Genomic DNA, 24,662 nt, shown 5'->3' with positions numbered 1-24,662 from the left:
CGCCTGGGTGGCTCAGTTGGTTAAGCGACTGCCTTCGGCTCAGGTCATGATCCTGGAGTCCCTGGATCGAGTCCCGCATCGGGCTCCCTGCTCGGCAGGGAGTCTGCTTCTCCCTCTGACCCTCCCCCTTCTCATGTGCTCTCTCTCATTCTCTCTCTCTCAAATAAATAAATAAAATCTTTAAAAAAAAAAAAAAAAAGAAGTGAACTCAGAGACCAGATCTACCCTCCTTATTTAACATATGAGGAAACTGAGGCCCATAAGTCTCTAAAATGACATAGTAATAGAGCCAGTGTGTCCTGGCTGTGTCTCCTGATTCCTAAGCTAGTGATTTGTCCACTACTAATCAACTTCTAAGCTTTTTTTTTTAAAAAAAGATTTGTTTATTTTTGAGAGAGTGCAAGTGTCGGGGGGAGGAGCAGAGGAAGAGGGAGAGAGAAACTCCAGCAGATTCCGTGCTGAGCATGGAGCCCGACTCGGAGCTTTATCCCACGACCTGAGCGGAAACCAAGAGTCAGACGCTTAGCCGACTGCCCAGCCAGTGCCCCTCAACTTCGAAGTTTATTAACTCTAACCAAATTCAGCTTTCTGGTCATTTGAGATAAAGAAGAATATAGTATACAAAAGGAAAAGCTAACTAAGATTAACAAAAAAAAATACGTGATCTTTTCTAATAGGCAGAGAAATAAAGGGGCAGCAGCTCTGCATGTTGGGCTGAAAACAAGAACTTCTACAAATTCAGGATTGACTCTAATCCTGTTGTATGAGAACATGAATTGTTATGAACCCGCTCTGCTAGAAGAAAAGACTTGGGGAGAATGTTGGTTTTATTGGAAGCCTTTATGAAATGAAAAAAAACAAGTTGCAAACAGTCTTAGCAAGGAGAGTGATGGCAGTTATCCCTTCATGCTTTGTTTTGTTCTGCAGGACTTAAATTTTTTATTTTTTATCATATTAGAGTATAGTTACAGTGTCAGATTCTGTAGCTTAAGCTCCTGATGGATGAAGTGAAATTGGTACAGAAAGGTAAGAGGCAACTGCATATTTACCTAATAGGAGTTAAAGATAAAGAAACTGCAAGGTGGACCAAGTCCAGGGACTCTTGTCTATCAAAAAAAGGTAGCATAAAGATGATACATGACATGCCTGAGGTCAGGGAACTTGGCCAAATGATCTCCTGAGGGCAGATTTTGTGCCGTTGTGGCCAGTTTAGGATGTGGTCAGGGAAGTGAGAACAATTTAGAGTAGAATTACACAAGGCCTCTGTGGAATTCATGTTCACCTCCATTCTTTTCAGTTGCATATGTACACTGCTCACTTCCCTCACTTTCACTTAATTGAGTCTCTAATACTTGTTGCCTTGCCTCTTTCACCGCTCACTAAATAATTGTTGCACTTCTTTCAAGTAATTTTCCAATTTTGCTTGATGCTTCCTGTATATAAACACAATCTCTCTGCACCAGCATTTGCAGAAATTTGTTCCTTAAATATAAACTCCTTAATACAAGTATTACTGTTTTTAAAGAAGTTCCTACACTGTTTTGTGTACATCTTGTATTAATAAAAATACCAATGTCAAAAGTTTTGAACCTCTTGGTTCTTTATCCTCTTTAGCCCTCTACTTAACTGACTTCACTATTGGTGTCAATAACTTTGTTTAAAGATAGTAGGTTTTTTTTCTTTCACTTCTCTGGCCCTAATGAGAATTAGAGAGTAAGTTCTGGGATTTCTGCCATTGCCTTCCCCCTGTAAATACCTCTAGCCTGATCCTGCATTTAAACTGTTTGAAAGTCAAACCACTGCTTGTAGGCCAAATCCAGCCTGCCACTTGATTTTTGTAAATAAAGTTTTATTGGAAGATGGCCATGCCCATTTGCTTACTTATTGTCCACGGCCACTTTCCCACTATAGTAACCGAGCTGAGTAGTTGCCATAGAGATTGGATGTCCCACAAAGCCCAAAATATTTACTGTCTGGCCCTTTGCAGAAGTTTGCCAACCATCTGTTTTATTAAATTCTTACAAACCTGGAAAGAGAATAGTGGCCATAGAGAATGATTGCTTTGAGAATATAACTGGCATAAACATATTGCAGTTTAGATATTTAGACATAAATAAGCATATTTATGCTTATTGATCATTTGATGTGGAGCATTGAACATGTATCTAGTTATCACTTTTTCTAAGTTGTAGCACTTAACTCAGTTGTATAAGTACCGCGCGCTAACCGATTGCGCCACTGGAGCTCCTTAACTCAGTTGTAGATATCACCTGGGATTTTATGAATTCATGTTGAATGATGCCTACCAATTGAAATATATGCTTCCTCAATGATTTTTTTCATTTATAGTCATTAAATTGACAGACAAAAATTTAGGCGAGAATATAATTGCCAGCCTTAAGAATTACCCCCCACGTACAAAAAAGTGGAAATATGTAACTCATTAGTGACCCTCCAACTTTCTTATAATGATTGCTAGAATCCATTCCTATTCTTGTAGGGGAAAATTTCTGGAAAATGAAGTAAAACTTAGACCCATGTATACACCCATCCTCTCATAAAATATTGAATTACTGCCTGTTATATACACATTACCATGCTGCAAAGATGTATCTCGACCCAATAAGCTTTTAATTTAGTAGGGCAAATATATAATCAAAGGACTTAAATATATGATGGAGTAAGATCTATGCATAGGGAGGGAAAGAAAGTGCTAGGGAGATTCGAAGAATGGAGTGAGAAATGACAGCAGGATTGGTGAGGGATAAGGAAAATGTTCTTGGAGAGGAGGCATATGAGATGGGTCCTGATGGATTGATAGGAAGCAGACGGGAAGAGGGGACCCAGAGAGCTGGGACAGCATTCCAAGTGTATGGAACAAGCTTGGAGACGGAAAAACATAGGTGTATTCCAGAGAGCTTGTCAACTGTGCCTGGATCACTGACTCCCAGATATTCATCCACTGACCAGTGCTGATCCTAGGTGACTTTTTCACTAACCCGTGTTTTTAAAAAAGTTAAGTGCAGAGTACTTAAATACGTTTGTGATATAGTTGGCCAAATGTCTTTTCCTGGGCAGGACTGTACTTTATCCTGAGGTTGTTTTAATTTTTTTAATACCAAAATATCCTTTTATAAATGAAATGATGGTAGATGGTGGGATTTTTTTACTTGGCAAAAGAAAGATGGTTAGCAACTGTATGTTTGTGCCAAGATTTTGTTTTGAAATTTTACTAGTCCATGAAATCCAAAAGGCTAGAGCTAAATGGTGGCGAGCTTTGAATGTCATTGTAAAGAATGTAACTGAATTCAGCTCACGATGAAGAGTTACTGAAAGTTGTGAGCAGGTAGACTGCCGTAGGGACAAAAGCAAGATGAAGGGACAAATTAGACTATTGCAGAGTACGTAGGAAAGTACAAAGGCTTTGAATTGGTTTTTGGCCAGGAGTCTGAAAAGAATAAGATGGCTATAAGAGAGACCTAGCACCTGATTGGATGTGGCAAAAAAAAAAAAAAGGAAGTGTTAACGACTTCTTACGTCATCGGGGAAACCTGGGTGTAAGGTACATGGGAACCCTCTGTATTTTTGCAATGTCTTGTGAGTCTTAAACTCCTTCAAAATAAAAAAGTTAAAACAAAAAGAAGACATGAAAAAGAAAAGACTTGTTCAGGGTCCCAAGCTCAAATAGGGCCGAGGCACCACGGAAGCTGAGGAAGACAAGCCCCTGCGTAAGCAGGGAACAGCTGCTTAGCTCCAGTCTCTTGTTGCCATGTGGGAATGTGGCCCAGTGTGGACCCAGCTTGCAGATTTTCAACAGAAGCTAGAAATCCGGAATCTGGATTATTTATGTGAAACCTCTCAGCATTTCAAGTGTGTGTAACTAACTTAAAAACGTTTTGATCCCGAGTAGGTCAAACAAAACACATCTGTGAAAATCTCCGTTCTGTTAACTCCTGCTATTGATTATCCCTCTTGTTCATGTGAAAACTTCAGAGTTGAGAGGGAATTGGGACTGCACATGGTAGCTGCAATCATAAATTTAAATTAGTTACAGGTTTACACAGAAAATGATGCATTTCCAGGGTCACGATAAATTATTCTTATTCTTGGTAGCATGATTAGCGGTAAAGTGGCATGCTTGAGAATTCCTTCCCTTACATGGAGATTTGTTTAGGCTCAGCCAACTAAGGCTTTGTGTGCGTGTGTGTGTGTGTGTGTGCACGCGCATGTTCTAATTTCTCCATCTGCACAGCTGTCTCCACAAAGAACCTATTTACATTAATGGCATTGCTGTTTGAGTATTTGAAACCTTATTTCTTTAAAAAAAAATTTTGTAATGGATTTCAAATGTTTTCTTTTTCTTCATAGTGATAACTCACAGGTGTTCCAAGCTGACACGTTAACAACTCCAAGAAACAACACAACGTTTATGGCACAACATTGTCTGGTAAGAAAATGCTTGTAGCAGCCTCACTGGCCGAGACTTGTGCTATTGGTCTTAACTAGTGGTCCTCAAACTTGAGTGTGCACCTGGAAGGCTTGTTAAAACAGACTACTGGGGGCGCCTGGGTGGCTCAGATGGTTAGGTGTCTGCCTTCGGCTCGGGTCATGATCTCAGGGTCCTGGGATCGAGCCCCGCATCAGGCTCCCTGGTTGGCATGGAGCCTGCTTCTCTCTCTCCCTCTACTGTTCCCCCTGCTTGTGCTCTCTTGCTCTCTCTGTCAAATAAATAAATAAAATCTTTGGGAAAAAAAATAAATAAAAAATAAAACAGACTACTGGCCCTCAACCCCAGAGTTTCTGATTCTGGGGGTGTGGGGCAGGGCCTGAGAATTTGCATTTCCAACAAGTTCCCAATTTGAGAAACAGTGCTCTAAACATCACTGAAGGAAAAATAAATACGTTGACTACAGTTTTGATTGCTTGGCTGCAGCTGCAGCAGAATTAACTTTTAAATCCCATCTGGATTTAACATTGAGATTTGTTTTTATGTATAAGACCATCTGGCTTCCAATTTTTAAAAGAACATTCTAATTTTGAGAGGAAAATTTGCAAGCTCTCCTAAGAGTAGTTTTTAGGCTTTTACTTCAACTTTTATCTCTCATTTATCTTGAATTGAAAATAAGGTTTGTTTTTCATGGTGTTATAATGTAATCTCTAAATTATAACTCTTATCTACTAATTATCCTATAAACATAGGAAATATGCTTGTAGATCAGTAAACCAAAACGAACAAATGATTCACTATATGAATCTTTTTATTGATGTGAAATTCATATAAGATACAGTTAACTATTTTAAAGTATACAAATCAGGGGCATTTAGTGCATTTACAATGTTGTTCAGCTACCACCTCTCTTTTCTTTCAGAAAGCATACATCCTAGGGCGCCTGGGTGGCTCAGTCTGTTGAGCATCCAGTTCTTGATTTTGGCTCAGATCATGAGATCCAGCCCCATGTCAGCTCCGTGCCAGGCGTGGAGCCTGCTTGAGATTCTCTCTCTGTCCCTCCCCCATCCTCCCTCTCAAAAAAAAAAAAAAAAAGCACACATCCTTGTCTTGTTCCCTAGGTGGAAAGCTTTCAGTCTTTCACGATTGAATATGATATTAGGTATAGGTTTTGGTAAATGCCCTTTATTGTGTTAGGGAAATTCCTTTCTGTTCCTACTTGCTGAGTATTTTTATCATGAAAGCATGTTGAATTGTTTCAAATGCTTTCTGCATCTATTGAGATGATCATGTGTTTTTTTTCCCCTCTGTTCTGTTAATATGATGCATTACATTGATTTTCTTATATTGAACCACCTTTGCATTCCTGAGATAAATCCCACTTGGTTCTGTTGTATAATCCTCTTAATGTACTGTTAGATTTGGCTTGCTATTATTTTGTTGAGAATTCTTCCATCTGTATTCATAAGGGACGTTTGTCTGTAGTTTTCTTTTCTTATAGTCTCTTTGCTGGCTTTGGTATCAGGGTAATGCTGATCTCATAGAATGTGTTAGGAAATGTTCCTCTTCTTCTATTTTTGGAAGAGTTTGAGTAGGACTGGTATTGATTCTTCTTTAAATGTTTGGTAAAATTCACCAGTGAAGCCATATCCGGTCCTAGACTTCTTTGTTGGGAGGGTTTTGAAACAGATTGTATCTCTGTACTTGTTTACAGATCTGTTGAGATTTTCTCTTTTCTCTTGAGTCGGTTTGGTAATTTGTGTGTTTTTTTAGGAATTTGTCCATTTCTTCTAGATTATCTAATTTGTTGACATATAATTGTTCATAGATTTCTCTTACATGATTTTGTAGTGAAATGTTACAGCTTGGAACCCATTTTAAAATATTGCCTCCTAATCTTTTTTTTTTTTTATTCTTATGTTAATCCCCATACATTACATCATTAGTTCTAGATGAAGTGTTCCATGATTCATTGTTCGTGCACAACACCCAGTGCTCCATGCAGAACGTGCCCTCCTCAATACCCACCACCAGGCCAACCCATCCTCCCACCCTTGCCTCCTAATCTTGAAACTGGATATTTTCGAGGGTGCCTAGGTGGTGTAGTCAGTTAAGCGTCCAACTCAGTTTCAGTTCACGTTGTGATTATATGGGTCGTGGGATCAAGCCCCATGCTAGGATCTGCACTCAGCGTGGAGTCTGCTTGAGGCTTTTTCTCCCTCTCCCTCTCCCTCTGCCCCTCCCCCATATGCATGCACACTCTCTCTAAAAAAATAAATCTTTTTAAAAATTATTTTAAAAAGAAACTGGATTATTTTCTTCTTTGTAGAACGATATCCAATATTATTTCCACAAATGCAATATTATACTGGGGAAAAAATAGAATTGTTTATTAAACAAATCTTCCTTCTTCCATTCACTCGCTCATTTACTCATTCATTTAATGGTATTTATTGAGCACTTGCTTGTATGTCGAAGACCTCCATACCTAGTCGTTCTTCTTTTCTGCTCAGCCAAGTCTACAAATTTTTTTAGGAATCTCCTATGTATTAAGCCCTGATCTAGTTGCCAGAGAGATCTAACCTAGTATGAGGGGCTGAGGTAGGAAATGACCTCCTTTAGTTGAGCTCTTACTGTTGTGTAGGAGTTAGCCAGCTTGGGATATGGATCATAGGGGCAGACAAGATTCCAGGTAAAAAACTGGCATGTGTGAAGGCCTGGAAATGAAAGGGAATGTGGTGGGTCGAGAATAGAGTGTGTAGAGAATTTGGAAGAAGTGCATTGTAGCCAGTGTGGATGTAAAGATGAAGTGGTGAGAAATGAGATCGGAGATGTGGATTAGTACAAGATCTCGTAGGGCCTTCCAAGTCATGTTAAAGATTTTTCACTTTGTCCTCCTGAGGTCAGTGTGAAGCCATTGAAGAATTCTGAGTCTGTGATTGACATGACCAGATTTGAATCTTTAAAAGATTACCCTGGCTGCAGAGTGGTAAGTAGATTGGAAGTGGGCAAAAGGAGATGCAGGATGATCACACAGGAGGCAAGTGCAGTGACCTTGGCTACGGTGATGGCCATGGACGTGGAGAAGAGTGAGATTCATGAGATATTTGAAAGGTAGAATCAATTGCTGAGAGATTTGATGGAAGGCGATCAATGCTTGTGGCAAAGATGACTACTAGGCTTCTCACTTGGGCAAGTGATGGGTCTGGTGGGGCCACAGAAGAGGGGAAACTTTGGCAAAAAAGTGGATTTAGAGGGGAAGATAAGTTTACTGTTGGACATGTTCAGTTTGAAGTTCTCTGGGATCTCTCAGTAGAGATGTTAGTTGTACTAGCTTGAAGCTCAGGATAGAGATCTGGGCTAGAGACACACGTTTAGGCATCATCAGTAGATCCTTATTTAAAGTTGTGGGAATGAATGATGTGACCTATGGAGAGAGTATAAAAGGAAAAAAGAGGCTATAGGAAACAGCTTTAAAGATCACTAGTAGTACCATGAAAATACAAGGAAAAGTGTTAAGTTATATGCTATCAAGTGGTCAAACATGATAAAAACTGAAAGTGTCCTTTGAGTTACCAGAATGGAGATTATTAATGAATTTCTTGTATTCGAAAGCAAGTTCCGTGGAGAGAGGGGTGGGGTGAGATGAAGCCAGATTGGATTGGGTTGAAGAATGCCTGAGAAGTGAGGGCCTGTAAGTGGCATCATACAGACTAGCTTGGCTATTTGTATGCACGTTACCCTTTCTGCGCCTTAATTTCCTCTTCCGCAAGATGGGAATGTGACAGTATCTGCCTCATAGCTTTGTGGAAGTTGAGTACATTAATCGATGTAAAATATCTCAGAAAAACTGAAAGAAAGAGAAAAAGAGAAAAACGTAGAGCACATAGCACAACAATGTGAATATACTTGACGCTACTGCACTGGTGCATTTAAACATGGTTAACACGATAAATTTTATGTTATGTGTATTTTACCACAGTCTAAAGAAAAAAAATGCAGGGCGCCTGGGTGGCTCAGCCGGTTAAGCGTCTGCCTTCGGCTCAGGTCAGGATCCCGGGCTCCTGGGATCAAGCCCCGCATCGGGCTCCCTGCTCGGCGGGGAGTCTGCTTCTCCCTCTGCCTCTGCCCCTCCCCCCTGCTCATGCATGCTCTCTCTCTCTCTCAAAAATATAAAGAAAAAATGCTTATAGCATATAAAAAAATCAGCGTAAAGCACTCAGCACAGCACTGACACATACTAAGCGCTCAATAAGTACTAGACGTTTTATTAGCAATAGTACATATAGAGAGCAAACATGTACCTGGCAGTTTTTTAAATGCATAATTTTCCTTAGGAATTCTAGGCTCTTAATTTGCGTAAGGTTCAATTTAATATGATACACGTTCCAAACAAACCATCTTACAGAACGGCTGTTTGGCAGAACTGACGTCATTCACACGGACTTGATGATGGGAATTTCAAGACTTATTGGTTTGTCTTGCTGTAACAGCATAATGCATAGGCTTTTATTTTGCTCGAAGTATCGCTTCGTTATTATGGTAAGACTCACGTAGGTTGATACTTGCTTTCAGGATAAATAGGCTGAATTGTCTGGGAGAATGACATAATTAGAATGCTTTCAGCAGAAGTAACAAAGTCCTGATATATCACGTTACAAGATAGAAACATCATTTTTGAAAAAATACACGTATTGTTGAGTGATAACATAAATCCTAAGTGTAAGGGTCCTTTCCCATACTAGACTGTCCTTAAAATTGGTGCTGCAGGAACCTAGAGTTCACAGAGACAGAAAGTAGAATGGTGGTTGCCAGGGGCTGGGGTGGGGGTGGAATGAGAGGAGTTTAATGGGTATAGAGTTTTGGTTTTGCAAGATGAGAAGAGTTCTGGAGATTGGTTGCACAGCAACATGAATATACTTAACACTACTGAACTGTACACTTAAAATGGTTAAGATGGCAAATTTTATGTATATTTTATCACAATTAAATTTTTTCAAAATCAGGACTACTTTTCATGTATTTCACTGTAGGTAAAAGTGTTTTAGAAAAAATTGCAGTGGTACAAGGCACTGAAGAACCATGGGTGCCATTTAACATGCAGATAAAGATGCATATTTCCAATCCTTGTAAAAATCTGTTCTCTCACAATTATTTTCTTAATTAAGCTCCAATATTTTCCTCTGCACTCTCAGAAAATCACTCCATCCCACTTCTGATGAGCAGAAACCCGAGGCCCTCTTCTGACCATGGGGACCGTGCCTTCCCCCTGATTATCCCTTCGCTGTATCTCCTAAGAACTCCAGGGTTGCCGTGCCTGTTCCCCACTCTTCCACTAGGAATTCTCTTCCTGGCACCTCTGTTGAATTTGGGGCGGCCACATCTCTTCTCCATCTCCACCCCCTCCTACTCCAAGAAAATCAGGAGAAATTTTTCATCTTCCTGTCAGAAATGATTGTGCTCTTCTTGAGCAATTTGTCCCTTTTAATTTTATGGCTACTGATATTTATCTGATTAGGTTTTGCTTTTCATGTGGCAACTACAAACTAATTTAATTTATGGCCCACCCAGTAGTGCGTGTATAATACATTCCTGGCCCTGCTTTATTCTCTGTCTTGCTAGCCTACATTCCCCAGTTCATGTTCAGGATCAGTCACTGCAGGAACTAGGAAGAGGCATTGATAAACATAGCATACAGCTCCTGTTCAGGATTTTCTAAGTGCTTTATCTCTAGTAACTACAGAAGGAATGGGTTAAAAATAGCAAACGTAGTGAAGTTAAAATTCTTTTCAAAGAATTTAATGTCTTTACAATATTAGTTTTCTGTGGTTTCTCTTTTAAATGGAACTAAGCTTGATCTTTCCTATCTTAATTCCTTCATTGAAGATAATGCTTGGGAATAATCCGCTTCACCCAGCCCACTTCCCCAACGCCCCCTACTCCTCCCCACCCCCATGACCTCATTCCTTGGTACTGGTACTCTTGCTTCCTCCCAAGGACTCCTCTCCCCTCCCAGAGTGTGAGAAACAGGCACAATGAGAAATTTACATAAAAGACACCAGTGAGGTTTATTGACCTCTCAGAAAATGCTTTGTTTCTATTTTAATATTTTGTTTCATGTAGAAGAATTATCTGGGGACGCCTGGGTGGCTCAGTTGGTTAAGCATCTGCCTTCGTCTCAGGTCATGATCCCAGGGTCCTGGGATCAAGTTCCACATCAGGGCTCCCTGCTCAGCCAGGAGCCTGCTTCTCTCTTGCCTGTTCTGCCTGCCGCTCCCCCTCCTTGTGCTCTCTCTCTCTTTAAAATCTTTAAAAAATTATCTAAGGTAATTCCCTTTCAAACCACCTGTAGTGCTTAATTTGTGGGAGATTGTCTTCTAGAAGCCTTCTTTTCTCCAATTAATTTTCCATGTTATTCCTAAAAAATCAGCCAAGTCCAATATTTAATCCACATTTTGTGGCTTATGATTCTATAGCTCAAGTTCAAATCCTACCTCCCCCAGACATTTCACACTACATTTCTGTTGATCTCATTAATTTTAGTCAGGTAGTCTTCTCAGGATTTCCTAGATAAAGTTTTCCAGTAGGAAATTCTAAACCTTTATCTGAAACTAACCAGTTCCTTCCCATCTCTTAGATTTCAATTAAAAATTATCTCTTCCAGGAAGTCTTTCATAGTTTGGGACAGTTTGCCACACCACGCAATTCTCTTCTTTTGTTTTTTATAACATGATATCATAATACAGCTAAAGTACCATAATTTCTTTATATAGTGCATATGTATATATTTAAGTTCAGGTTAGCATGTCTTTCCAATTAGAGTGTTTCACATTTTATATTGTGAACTTTCTGGGCATTTGAATGATAACAATATGAGCATCAGTAGCATGAATTAAATGTATTAACATTCTGTTTGTTCAAAAGATGTGTGTGGGTATTTGATGGGGCTTTTTTAAAGGGAAAACCTATATTTTTCAGATTTGGTTCATGTCACTGTATAACAGCTTCTCAGTGATCAATGCTAATAAAGGGAAGCACTGGGGGAGAATATCCCAAACTGTGGATAAATCACAATATTTTCTACTTGCTTTGGAAAGTAGATTATTTTTATAGCATGCTTTAAGAATGGCCGTACAATTTTTTAAAATTAGTAATAATATCTAATGTTGGAGAGATAGAAGAAAATTGATATTCTCATACACTGCTAGAAAGTAAATTTGTATAAGCTTTCTGGAGGACAGTTTGGCAATGCGTATCAATAGCATTATGACCCAGAAATTCCATCTCTATGAATTTCTCCTAAAGAATTCTTTAAGGATATGTGCAAAGATTAGCTTAGAGGTTGTTATCACAGCATTATTTATGAGTGAGCAAAAAAATGTGGCAAAAATATGAATGGTTAGGGAATAGGTTAAATGAATGAGCTTTCATTATCTGTGTTTGAATCCCAGTTCGAGCAATTCCTAGCTGTATGAACTTGAACAAGTTGCCTAATTTCTCTGGCCCTCAGTTTTCTAATCTTTAAAATGGAGACAATAATAATGTCTACGTCATGGGGTTGTTGTGAGAATTGAGTGAGATAAGACATGCCTGGCACATAATGAGTGTTTCTTATTATGGTACATTCATATAGTATAATATTCAGCCTTTAAAAATGCTGTTGCAGGTGGGGTGCCTGGCTGGTTCAGTCCGTAGAGCATGTGACTCTTAATCTCAGGGTCATGAGTTCAAGCCCCACAATGGGTGTAGAGCCTACTTAAAATAAAAATTAAAAAAAAAAAGAAACAAAAATAAAAATGGTGTTGCAGGTGAATTTTAACATGGAAAGATATGTGGAATGTATTAAGTTATTTTTGTTTTGTTTCTACAGTAAAAATTCAGTTTATCCATCTGTTTATAACACAATACACAAGAAGCAAAGTGTTTCACATCATAGATTTCACTTCCAACTCCTTGAACTGTTCATTTTTTTGGCTGAAAGGAGATACTAGTGGGGAAAGCCAAACAATGCCTAGGCAACTAAAATAAAGTTGGGGTGGGGGGCAACGCTAACATCATCCTCACAGGGATGGGCACAAGGGGCTGTTCGTCGCAAGCTGATTTCCTAGAACTGCTAGCTGGAAGCACAGGAGCACCACTTGGACGTTTGCACTTCATTCTGCTCCACCCCACAGGCACAGCAACACCTCCTGGTAGTTGCCCTTACTGTCTTCCTGGATGTGGTAGTGCAGGGACATGCCATACTTTCTCTTGAATTCAGACCTAATTTTTAACATGTCCACTTCCTTCACTGTGGGTGACCATGATTCTAATCAGGACCTTATCATGAGCTCCCTTACCCTTCATGGAATCAGTCAGTCATCAAAATAGGGGAGCTTGTTCTGAATACACTGGACCAGTTTCTGAAAAGCATTTTCTTTTTTTTTTTTTTTAAGATTTTTTATTTATTTATTTGACAGAGAGAGACACAGCAAGAGAGGGAACACAGGCAGAGGGAGTGGGAGAGGGAGAAGCAGGCTTCCTCCCTGAGCAGGGAGCCCTATGTGGGGCTCGATGCCAGGACCCTGGGATCATGACCTGAGCCGAAGGCAGACGCTTAACAACTGAGCCATCCAGGTGCCTCTGAAAAGCATTTTCCAGGTCTCTTTTGACCTCCTCCTTGATCATAAGGGCTGTAGCTCTTGTACCTTTCAAATTCTTTCTGAATGTGATACACACTTGCTCGGTCATGATGCTGATCCCCTTGGGAATATCAGTTCCTTTCCTCTTCACTCCAGCATTAGAGATCATAGGCATCTAGGGTCAAACAGTTCATAATCAATGACAGAGTCATCCTCTGCTCTTCTACCCTTTGCAAGGGCAACCGTCAGCTTGCAGAAGTCACCAGATGTGTTGGAAACAATGTCCTTCTCCAGATCAGTCTTGTACATCTCCTTGTAGACCGTTAATTTCCTCTAGCATCTAACTGGTCCTTGAGCAGATGATCTCAGTGAGGGAGTCCTCATCAGTCCTCAGCACCTTCATAGGAGAGGCTTTCAGCTTGGAAGCCTCATACTGAGCAGGTGTTTTCAGTAGGTCCCAAATCACCTTCTCCAGGTGGCCAGGTGGCCAGGCAAGGCTGAGTTCAATGCTGATGCAAATTCCTTTTTGGTCCTTGTCTGGTTGGTGAAGACAATATCCTGTCTCTCCTCATTGCTGTCGTTGGTCAACATGTTGATGACAGTGACCTCATCCACACCTTTAGTCTTGATGCCGTTTCAATGTTCAAAGCATTACACTTGACATCAAAGTTGGTGTATGTTTTAACTGACCTGTATGCATTTGGGGGTGTAGAGTGGTCACCCTCCAAGCGGAGTTTGCACAGAATTCGTGACCAGTGGACATTTTGATAGAAGCTGGTGCATAAGCTGAAAGCTGTGAGCATCCTCAGATGCAGAGCCAGAATGTATTAAATTATAAAGAAAAAAAATGGGGCACCCAGGTGGCTCAGTTGGGTGAGCATCCAACTCTTGGTTTCGACTCAGGTCATGATCTCAAGGTCATCAGAGCAAGCCCTGTGTCAGGCTCTACGCTCAGCATGGAGTCTGCTTGAGAGATTCTCTCTCCCTCGCCCTCCCCCTCTGCTCTTCCCCCCACTCATGCACTCTCTCTCAAAGAAATAAAATCTCAAAAAAATTATAAAGAAAAACCTAAACTGCAAAATAGTATTGTGCAGTAGGATCCAGTTCTGGAAAAAGAAACACTGAGATCTTTACTATGGTCATCTCTGGATGGTGGGTGCTGCTGGTTTTTTTTCCCATTTATTATGTTTTATACTGTGCATGTATTGCTTTATTATGAGAAGAAAGTAAGTCAGTTTCTATTGAAAAAAAAAAGATCAGGATGAATAGGTGGAGCACAGAGGGTTTTTATTTTTAGGGCAGTGGAACTATTCAGTATGGTACTATAATGATGGATATGGGTCATTATACATATGTCCAAACCTGTAGAATGTATAACACAAAGAGTGAACTCCAATGTAAACTATGAACTTCGGGTAGTAATGACATGTCAATGTAGGTTCATCTATTATAACTATTTACCACTTTCGTTCAGCTTTTGATAGTGGGAGAGGCTCTGCTTATGTGAGAGCAGAGGAAATCTTTGTACCGTCCACTCAGTTTTGCTGTGAACGGAAAACTGATCTAAAAAATAAAGTCTAGGGGCGCCTGGGTGGCTCCGTCGTTAAGCGTCTGCCTTTGGCTCAGGTCATGATCCCGGGGTCCTGGGATCGAGCCCTGCATCGGGCTCCCTGCTCAGCGGGAAGCCTGCTTCTCCCTCTCCCACTCCCGCTGCTTGTGTTCCCCCTCTCGCTCTCTCTCTCTGTCAAATAAATAAATAAAATCTTTAAAAATAATAATAATAAAGTCTATTAAAAGTAAATCAAAAGATCAGATGGGAAAAATAATAAAGAATGCTGGGTAGCAAGGAATAGATATCTAAGTCTTATAAAGCTACCATATATAATTCTAGTTGTTGTTTTTTTGTCATCAAACATTGATTCTAGAAATATTTGATAATGGTGGTAGTGATAGTAATAGTTACCATTTACTGAGCACATACTATGTGCCAGGCACTATGTGAAGCATATGACATGCATTATCACCATTACCATATTTCATACAAATAGACACTTGAAAGAGAAACTCTTGTTACATCTTTCATAGCACTATTCCATATAGCAACAAATCATATGTCCAATATATCCCTTTTATGCAAGTTTTATGGAGAGAAGTGCTGACTTTTGTGAAAAAGGTCAGCTAGTAGCCTTATTGATTTGAATTAGGAATTTTCTTTCTTTTAAACTATATATATATATTATTTTTTTTGAGAGAGAGAGAGAGAGTGTGTGAGCGCAGAGGCAGAGGCAGAGGGAGAGAGATCCTAAGCCAGCTCCCCACTCGGCACAGAGTCTGACATGAGGCCCAATCTCACAACCCTGAGATCGTGACCTGAGCCAAAGTCAAGAGTTGGATGCTTAACCAACTGAACCACCCAGGCGCCCCAAATTAGGAATTTTCTTGAACTATCAACCCTGGAACATGATTAGTACAGGCTAGTCTGAATTTCTGGCCAGTCAACAGCCATTAGCTGTCTAATACTCCTTCTTCATACCCATCCTGGATAGAGCCTGAACCAGGCTCAGGGCCGATGAATATGTGAGTGTGTCTCATCCAAAGTTAAATAGACAGTGCTGTTAGGTATAATCTGCTCATCTGTGTATACCAAAGTAGATAATTTTGCCACAGTTCAATTTTTTTTTTTTTAGTGTGGCATTCAAGGCTTTCCAGCATCTTCACCCTCTTGGCCTCAGAATCTTCTTCTTTTTTTTTTTTTAAAGATTTTATTTATTTATTTGACAGAGAGACACCGCGAGAGAGGGAACACAAGAAGGGGGAGTGGGAGAGGGAGAAACAGGCTTCCCACTGAGCAGGGAGCCCAGTGCAGGGCTCGATCCCAGGACCCTGGGATCATGACCTGAGCCGAAGGCAGATGCTTAACCGACTGAGCCACCCAGGCGCCCCAGCCTCAGAATCTTCTATCCCTCCAGAGACATCTCGCATTGCACTCACACAGGACTAACAACCTTTCCTAAAACATGTTTCCTAAAACATGCCTAGCACTTTTCCTTTTCTCTTGCTTATGCTGTCAAACTCTTCGCCCTACGAGGCCCAACTCACGCCGCTACCTTGTGCCTTACCTGTCTCCCATCTCCCACTCCCTGTGCCCATTCACTTAATCTTTGCTTTTTATCCCCACCCTACTTTGCCTCCATTTGACACTCATTTCCTTGTCTCTTATATAATAATTAGCTCTCGTGTCTGGACTGTAAGGTGCCTGTGGGTAATAACTATGGCTTATTTTTCTTTTAATCTCTCCTTCCCCTCTGTAAGAAAAACAGTTCCTTAAACATAATAAGGGCCCAGTAAATATTGAAATACTTAAAGAGCCCTATTTTTCTGAGTGACTTGTTATGATGAAGTAATTATGGCTCCTTGTCCAGTGTAATTTAGATGTAGAGAATTTTCAGTGATCCTCATATGAATTTTCTTTCTTTTTTTTTAAGGACTTTATTTATTTATTTGACAAAGAGAGACACAGCAAGAGAGGGAACACAAGCAGGGGGAGCGGGAGAGGGAAAAGCAGGGAGAAGCAGGCTTCCCGCCGAGCAGGGAGCTGAATGCGGGGCTCGATCCCAAGATCCTGGGATCGTGACCTGAGCCGAAGGCAGACACTTAACAACTGAGCCACCCAGGCGCCCCCCTCATATGAATTTTCTGTTGTTACTTCTATACCTTGGCTGTTGCCTCCACCCTCTAGCAAATGATTAGAAAAAACAAACTGGTTTTAACACCTTTCTTTCTTTCTTTCTTTCTATTTGTTTATTTTAAATTTTATTTTATTATGTTAATCACCATACATTACATCATTAGTTTTTTTTTTTAAAGATTTTATTTATTTATTTGAGAGAGAGAGAATGAGAGAGAGAGCACATGAGAGGGGGGAGGGTAAGAGGGAGAAGCAGACTCTCCGCTGAGCAGGGAGCCCGATGCGGGACTGGATCCAGGGACTCCAGGATCATGACCTGAGCCGAAAGCAGTCGCCCAACCAACTGAGCCACTCAGGCGCCCACATCATTAGTTTTTGATGTAGTGTTCCATGATTCATTGTTTGCGTATAGCACCCAGTGCTCCATTCAATACGTGCCCTCTTTAATACCCATCACCGGGCTAACCCATCCCCCCAACCCCCTCCCCTCTAGAACCCTCAGTTTGTTTCTCAGAGTCCATAGTCTCTCATGTGGTTTTAACACTTTCTTAAGCAAAATATAACTGGTGAGAGAAAATGCCCCTTAAAGAGTCACATGATACATTTTAAAATCTAATAAAAATTCAGACTAGCTACTTCATAAAAATACTTATATATCCAACACACCTTTTTGAATACTCACCTTCTCCCCACACACCAACTCATTCCTCTTACTGCCTTTCCTGGCTACCACCCATCCATGGGTTTCAGCCAGGAACTTCAGACCAATCTTGAGCTCTTTTCACTCTTTCTTTTTTTTTAAGATTTTATTTATTTTTTAATTTTTCATTGTTTTAGAGAGAGAGCACATGTTGAGTGCAGGGCGGGAGGGCCAGAGGGGGAGGGTGAGAGAGAATCTTAAGCAGGCTCCGTGCTCAGCTCAGAGCCCCACTCAGGGCTCAATCCCACGACCTGAGATCATGACCTGAGCCAAAATCAAGAGTTGAACGCTCAACTGACTGAGCCACCCAGGCACCCCTAAGGATTTTATTTTTAAGTAATCTCTACTCCCAACATGGGGCTCAAACTCACAACCCTGAGATTAAGAGTCATGTGCTCTACTAACTGAGCCAGCCAGGCACCCCTCTTTTCACTTTCTCATCATTTCTCCAGTCTGCCTCCTTCTCTTCATCCCACCCTTTTTCATTCAGACTCTCATTATCTTTTACCTGGCCTTTGATCCTGCTTCTAGTCCCTCTTCCCTCCACCCTCATTTTGTTCTGTATATGCTGCTAGGGTTGCCTTTCTAAAACAGATATGATCTTGTTTAAAATGCTTTGAGTTTTTTTTAGAAGATTTTATTTATTTGACAGAGAGAGACAGCGAGAGAGGGAACACAAGCAGGGGGAGTGGGAGAGGGAGAAGCAGACTTCCTGCCGAAGCAGGGAGCCCAATGTGGGGCTCGATCCCAGGACCCTGGGATCATGACCCGAGCCGAAGGCAGATGCTTAATGACTGAGCCACCCAGGTGACCCTAAAATACTTTGAGTTTTAAGAACTCAGAAGGATCTATGCTTTAGGTTTCCTATTGGGCTCAAAAGACTAAAGTCCAAAATCCATAATCTGGTTTCAGCCAAATTTCCCCAGATTTGCTTCCTTTCATGCCCTATCATGTACCAAATTTCAGCCACCCTGAATCTCTCTGTTCCCCAAACATGCCTCTGCCTGAGCATCTCTTCTCACTTCCTGAAATACCCTGCTTCCTCTTTCCTGTCTATTGAATTCCTACCCTCCTCTATGAAGCCTTCCCCAGGAACCCCAGGCAGAAATATAGTCTCTGTGCTTTGACTTCCCACGAATCATAACTTGTTCTGGCACACTGACCTATGGCCTAATTTTTCCTACCTACACTTTGAATTTCTCAAGGACAGGAAAATGCTTTATTTCTCTTTGGATCCTCAGGGTCTAGCACAGTGGTTTACCTCATTAAATATTTCTGAATGCACAACTCAGTGTGCTCTTAAGATATAATGTAAAAGTAAGATATGGTAGATTCATTATCTGGCATTTCAAGAACTAACCAGGATACAGGTAGAATGGATAAATGAATTCTAAAGGTACTTTTCAAGCCTCATTTTCACACTTAGCTTTAAATCCCTCCATTCTTTCATTCCCCTCTTGTGTGGGTCCTCATAAGCTTTGAGATAAGACAGAACAGGAGAAAGTAGTCTAAATGACAAGTATCTGAACAAGCAAGAGAAAATGTGCTGAGCTACTTGGAAGTGACTGCCTTAAGTCATTTCATGTTATGAAAGTGTGGTTTCTTCAGCTGGGTTCTAAGATACATGATGGGGTTATTTTGTTTGTTTTTTGCAAGATAAAACTGGCAAGAAAAAGTGAGGTGATTTCAAGATCCAGTGACTTGGGAAAGGGAAAGTAGAGATAAACAAAATGTTCTGTTGATGTTCTGCCCGGTATCTTTTATGTTAACTCAGTTATTTTGTTCTGTTCTGTTATATATATGTACTTTTGATTAGTATAATTTTCAGTCAAGAGTCAGTTGGATCTTTTATTATTTCTTTAATTTTAAGCTTAACTAATACTGTTGCTAACATGCATTAGGCACTCAGACATTTTAGGTAATTCAACATTGACTTAATTAATGTTTAGAAATAATTAGTCAGAAACATTAAAGCCAGCTTGACTTCTGTTTATTTTTTTATTGAAGTATGATTAATATTCAATGTTATGTTAGCTTAGGTATTGACTTTTATATTTTAAATTTCAGTTTTTGTCACCCTCTCCTATCCCCATCCGTGCTTCCTATGGTCGCCTTCATCAAATCAAACAGGTAAGAAGACTTTCAAAACTGATAGCTGTTCAATAAAAAGAAAACTTTATTTTTCTTTAAAAAAATACCTGTGGTTCAGTAATTCCAAATTAGGTCACATGTGATTCTGTTTTTAATTCTAGTAATGGTTCCTCTAAAAAAAAACAACTAAGGAGTCCTATATTTCTTTGAGTTATTACCTATTTTAATAAACTGATAGTTTCCAGAAAGACAATATGCTCTTCTGCCTTGAATCTGACCTCTTTCAGAGATCACAAAGAAAAAAGAAAATTAATTTTTAGGTTCATAATGACCATAGTTATCATGGTTTTTTTAAACCGTCAGGTGAAGAAATTTTTTTGACAGATGAAATGGCCTTTATGCTATCATTTTGTGTTCATTTCTTAGTGATCTGAGTTCAGGGACACATTGTACCTCACTGGCTTATGTTCTGTGCAGGCGTGTATGTGTGCATGCATGCGTGTGCATGTGTGTGTGTGTGTGTGTGTGTGTGTTTAATAGCAAATGCCTAATACACAGTTAAACCTTTTAATTATCCAAAGATTAGCCACAGAACTCAAAAGATCAAATCACCACTCCACCACAGGTGGTAGGATTTTTCTGACCCAACTACAAGCAGATTTTTGTTCAAGGGCAGCTTAACTGTTATGAAGCACTTATTATTTACTTAGCGCTAAAATAGGTACTTTACATCTGTGCTCTCATTTTATCTCACAACATAAGATCAGAAACTCATGACAGGAGAAATTTAGTAATTTACCCAGTGTTCAGAGTTAGTGAATGTCAGAGCCAGAACTAGCCCCAAATTACTGGATTCCTTTCCAGCTACCTTTTCCCTGTGTCAGTGGCGCAGAAGCCATAGTATCTCAGGAGTCTGGTGTTTAGGACTCCAACTCCTGCTTCCTTTCCCTCTCTCCCTCTCACACCATGGCTTCCCTGAAGTCCAGCCTGTCATCCAGTAGCAAACAAGTATGGGAAAAAGATTCTTTTACTTTTTAGTGGATAAAACATTCTTTAACTGTCTTTGCAAGTATGGAGCTCTTTTAGAAGTTCTTAAGGAAAGAACCTAAAATTAGTAGATAAGATGACCTCTGGTTTATCTGTGCAATTTGTTTTGTTGCTTCCCCTAAATGAGATCAGTACTTTAAAATTGATTATATGTTGCTATTTGATTATGAAGCTTGAAATCAAGGTAAATTTTTGAAAATTGATTACATGTTGCTATTTGACTATGAAGCTTGAAATCAAGAAAAATTTAACTGGTCAGTAAATTGTAAAGCAGTCTATTTCCATAGTGACAGAATATATGTTATAAACATTTAAAATGAAACACAAGTAGAAAGTGAATTAAATGGGAAAATAGAAATAATATTAGCTTTCAATCTGGGTACTGATTGAATGGAAAATCAAGACTTATTTTCAGCAGCTTAATGGTCTGATAGATATCTTAAATTGCATATTTCTTTATATGCATTCTTTTTTTTTTTTTTTTGAGAGAGAGAGAGAGAAAGAAAGAGAGAGCGCGTGAGCCGGGGAGGGGGTGAGGGGCAGAGGAAGAGGGAGAGAAAGAGTCCAAGGCAGGCTCCATGCCCAGGGCAGAGCCCAACACAGGGCTCAATTTCATGACCCTGAGATCATGACCTGAGCTGAAATCAAGAGTCAGACGCTTAACAGACTGAGCCACCCAGGCACCCCTCTTTATATGCATTCTTTGACCGTGATTTCTTTTTAGCTGTTGAACTTACTAACCTTTTGGGGAGGATGCCTGAAAGTAAATCCCTGATCTCTTTTTACCCACAAACATTCAGTATGAGTCTCTGAGAAGGACTTTTTTTCTTACATAATCACAATGCCATCATTACATCTAGCAAAATTAAGTTATTCTTTAATGTCATCTAATAACCAGTCCATGTTAAAATTCTCACTGTTCTCAAAAATGTCTGTTTTACTGATTCAAACATGTTCCAACCATGATCTTTCAGATCTCTCTCTTTTTTAAAGATTTTATTTATTTATTAGAGAGAGAGAGAGCACGAGGCAGGGGAGGGTCAGAGGGAGACGCCAACTCCCCACTGAGTGGGGAGCCCGATGTGGGGCTGGATCCCAGGACCCTGAGATCATGACCTGAGCTAAAGGCAGTCCCTTAACCGACTGAGCCACCCAGGCGCCCCTCAGGTCTCTTTTATTTAAAACATTCCCTTCCCCTCCTGGTTTTTGTTCCATGCCACTTATTTATTGAAGAAACCAGGCCATTTGTCCTGTAGACTGCCCCACATTCTGATTCTGTTTCCATGTGGTGTTTAATATGTTCTTTTGTTCCCTGCGTTTCCTATAAACTGATTTGATTACATTTTCTTTTACTTTTAAATAAGCACACAGCCCAAGTCAATATTAGGTTCTGGGTCAACATTTAAGTCAATGTATGATTTAAGTTAACCCTTTCCTAGCAGGCAGTTAGTGCATAATTTTTTCTCAACTGGGGCTACTAGCTGTTTTCTAGGCATTAGGGAGCTTGAGAAAATGAAGCTGGAAGTTAATGTTCTGTTTTCCCCCCAGCTTTACTGATATGTAATTGACATATAACATTGTCTAAGTGTAAGGTGCACAACATGATGATTTATGTATATATCATGAGGTGATGACCATGGAAGTTAATTTTCTAAACACATCCTAAGTGTTCAGGAACTACTCTTTTTTTTTTTTTTTTAAAGATTTTATTTATTTATTTGACAGAGACAGAGATAGCGAGAGCAGGAACACAAGCAGCAGGAGTGGGAGAGGGAGAGCAGGCTTCCCGCCGAGGAGGGAACCCGATGTGGGACTCGATCCCAGGACCCTGGGATCATGACCTGAGCCGAAGGCAGACGCTTAACGACTGAGCCACCCAGGCGCCCCAGGAACTACTCTTTTTATGTAATTTTCCTTTCCTAGTAACAATCAAGTTTATGTTTCAAGAGGTTTGGAAGCGCTCAGCTTTTAGTTCCCTATCCCAAAACCCTAAACATAATTAACCACCCTGCTGAAATAGTTTGTGTATTAGTTTGCTAGGGCTGCCACAACAAAGTACCACAAACAGGGGGACTCAAACAACAGAGATTTAGTTTCTCTCAGCTCTGGAGGCTGGAAGTCCGAAATCAGGGTGTTGGCAGGATTGGTTTCTTCTGAGGGCTGTGAGAGAAGCGTCTGTCTGTTCCAGGCCTCTGTCCTTGGCTTGTAAATAGCCATCTTCGTGTTCAGCTGGTGTTTTCCCTACACATATGTCTGTCTCCAAATTTCTCCTTTTTTATAAGGACATATTGGATTAGGGCCCACCCTCATCACCTTATCCTAATTTGATTACCTCTGCAAATACCCTATCTCCAAGTAAAGTCATATTCTGAGGCGCTGGGGGTTAGGACTTCAACATACTAGATTTTAGGGGGACACAGTTCCACCCATAACAGTTTGTTCACAGTATATGGTTCTATAACTTTACCTTTATTTCCTGCCTTGTTCAATAGGATATAAAATCACTGAGACCCAGTAAGAATGTGACTTTTTCTAGCAGTGCCTTAAGTAAAATCAGTCAGATTATCTACTTGCCTGTCACCTCTGCATTTCTAGCATCTCGTCCTTTTATGTCTTCACAAATGTAAACTTTAGCAACACATATTATAGTCTTTGTTTTATCTTAACCTGGTTTGGATAAATTAAACTGGGTTTAGACACAAATGTAAGGGAACTTTATGAAATGAAGCTTTTGAAACAGATGGTGCCAGCCGAAGTGCAGGGTGTGATTCTGATAGGGGCCATCTAGATACCACAGTTTGGTTTCCACAGTCTAGGAAAGCGGTGGCATTAGATCTCGGTGATATGTTTTTCAGTTTTCTGGTCTTCCTTGAAACCTATGAAGTACCCAGTCTTTTTTATGAAGAGATGTTTAATTTGATCTTAGTGTACCAATCGTTTCATCCTTTCAGCAAGCATTTGTTAAGCACTGTGCCAGCACTGGGCAACTAAAATCTTTCCGGCATACTCAACTTCAGAGAGCACAAGTGGCTAACTTACTATTTCCATTTTTACCTTGGATCCTAAAAACCTGAAAGCTAAGTTTAGCACTCAAGTGCAGCAACTCCCCTTAACCTGGGTTTCTAGCATATAGTACTCTTTGCCCTTGACAGTTGCATGGCTCTTGACCTTATTTTAACAATTGTATTTCATTATAAGCACCTCATAGCCGTTTTGGAAATAGGCAAGATATAAACAATTAAATAAACAGTCAAGCTAGTCTGCTTTTACTAACAACCCTCAAAATGGCTGATGTTGGCTGATGCTCTGACTTTCAGTGGGAGGAACAACAGGCAAAATCCTGTCCTGCTTTGGGAAAAATTGCTCTTGTTGGTTGAGTAAATTACAAAATACTTTGAACTTCTCACTGCAGGAAAACACCTACATAAAATATTAAATGGAAGGACTATACTAACCTTACATAGTATTGAAAAGATTTACTGTTATTCCATTGTTTTAAAAGACTAACTTCTTAAACTTCCTTTCCCAATTTCCCTCATTTTCCATAATGACATCAAAATAACTCAAAGCTCTAGGTTCACCTTCAGTTCTTCCTTATTTTCTCCTGTATCTAAGTAGGCATCTAATCCTATTAATTCTTCCTTGACAACATCCTCTCTGTTCCCACTTCCTTCTGTCCCTTGGGTCCAGATTACCGTAATAATATTCTAAGAGATTTCCTATCTCTGCCAGTACAATCCAACTTCCACAACCAACACCAAGATAACTTCTCGAAGACATCATTTTCACCTTTTCCTCCCCTGTGCAAAAAGGTATAATGGCTTCCCATTACCTATTGAAGAGGAGTAAGAATAAGAATAGCTAGGTTGGGGCGCCTGGGTGGCTCAGTTGGTTAAGCAACTGCCTTCGGCTCAGGTCATGGTCCTGGAGTCCCGGGATCGAGTCCCGCGTCGGGCTCCCTGCTCAGCGGGGAGTCTGCTTCTCCCTCTGACCCTCCCCCCTCTCATGCTCTCTCTATCTCATTCTCTCTCTCAAATAAATAAATAAAAAATCTTTAAAAAAAAAAAA

The 24,662-nt window shown here is 40.2% G+C and overlaps 1 protein-coding gene and 1 pseudogene across 6 annotated transcripts in view; one reads left to right on the top strand and one right to left on the bottom strand.

Moving 5' to 3' along the window:
* Positions 1–24,662, top strand: part of PABIR3 (PABIR family member 3) — a 62,653-nt gene that overhangs the window by 1,730 nt on the left and 36,261 nt on the right. For all 6 annotated transcript variants that reach the window (XM_081808222.1, XM_081808223.1, XM_081808219.1 and 3 more), the window contains 2 exons: positions 4,369–4,447; positions 19,524–19,586. In XM_081808222.1, coding sequence (XP_081664348.1) covers positions 4,369–4,447; positions 19,524–19,586 — 142 coding nt within the window. The remainder of the gene's footprint in view (positions 1–4,368; positions 4,448–19,523; positions 19,587–24,662) is intronic.
* On the bottom strand, positions 13,044–13,891 carry LOC102742606 (annexin A2 pseudogene; annotated as a pseudogene).

This window comes from Leptonychotes weddellii, chromosome X, assembly GCF_054177405.1.
Source record: "Leptonychotes weddellii isolate Sample4059 chromosome X, ASM5417740v2, whole genome shotgun sequence".
In the NCBI taxonomy this organism is placed as follows: domain Eukaryota; kingdom Metazoa; phylum Chordata; class Mammalia; order Carnivora; family Phocidae; genus Leptonychotes; species Leptonychotes weddellii.
The sequence above is the reverse complement of the archived record's forward strand: the minus strand, read 5'-3'. Positions and strand labels throughout refer to the sequence as shown.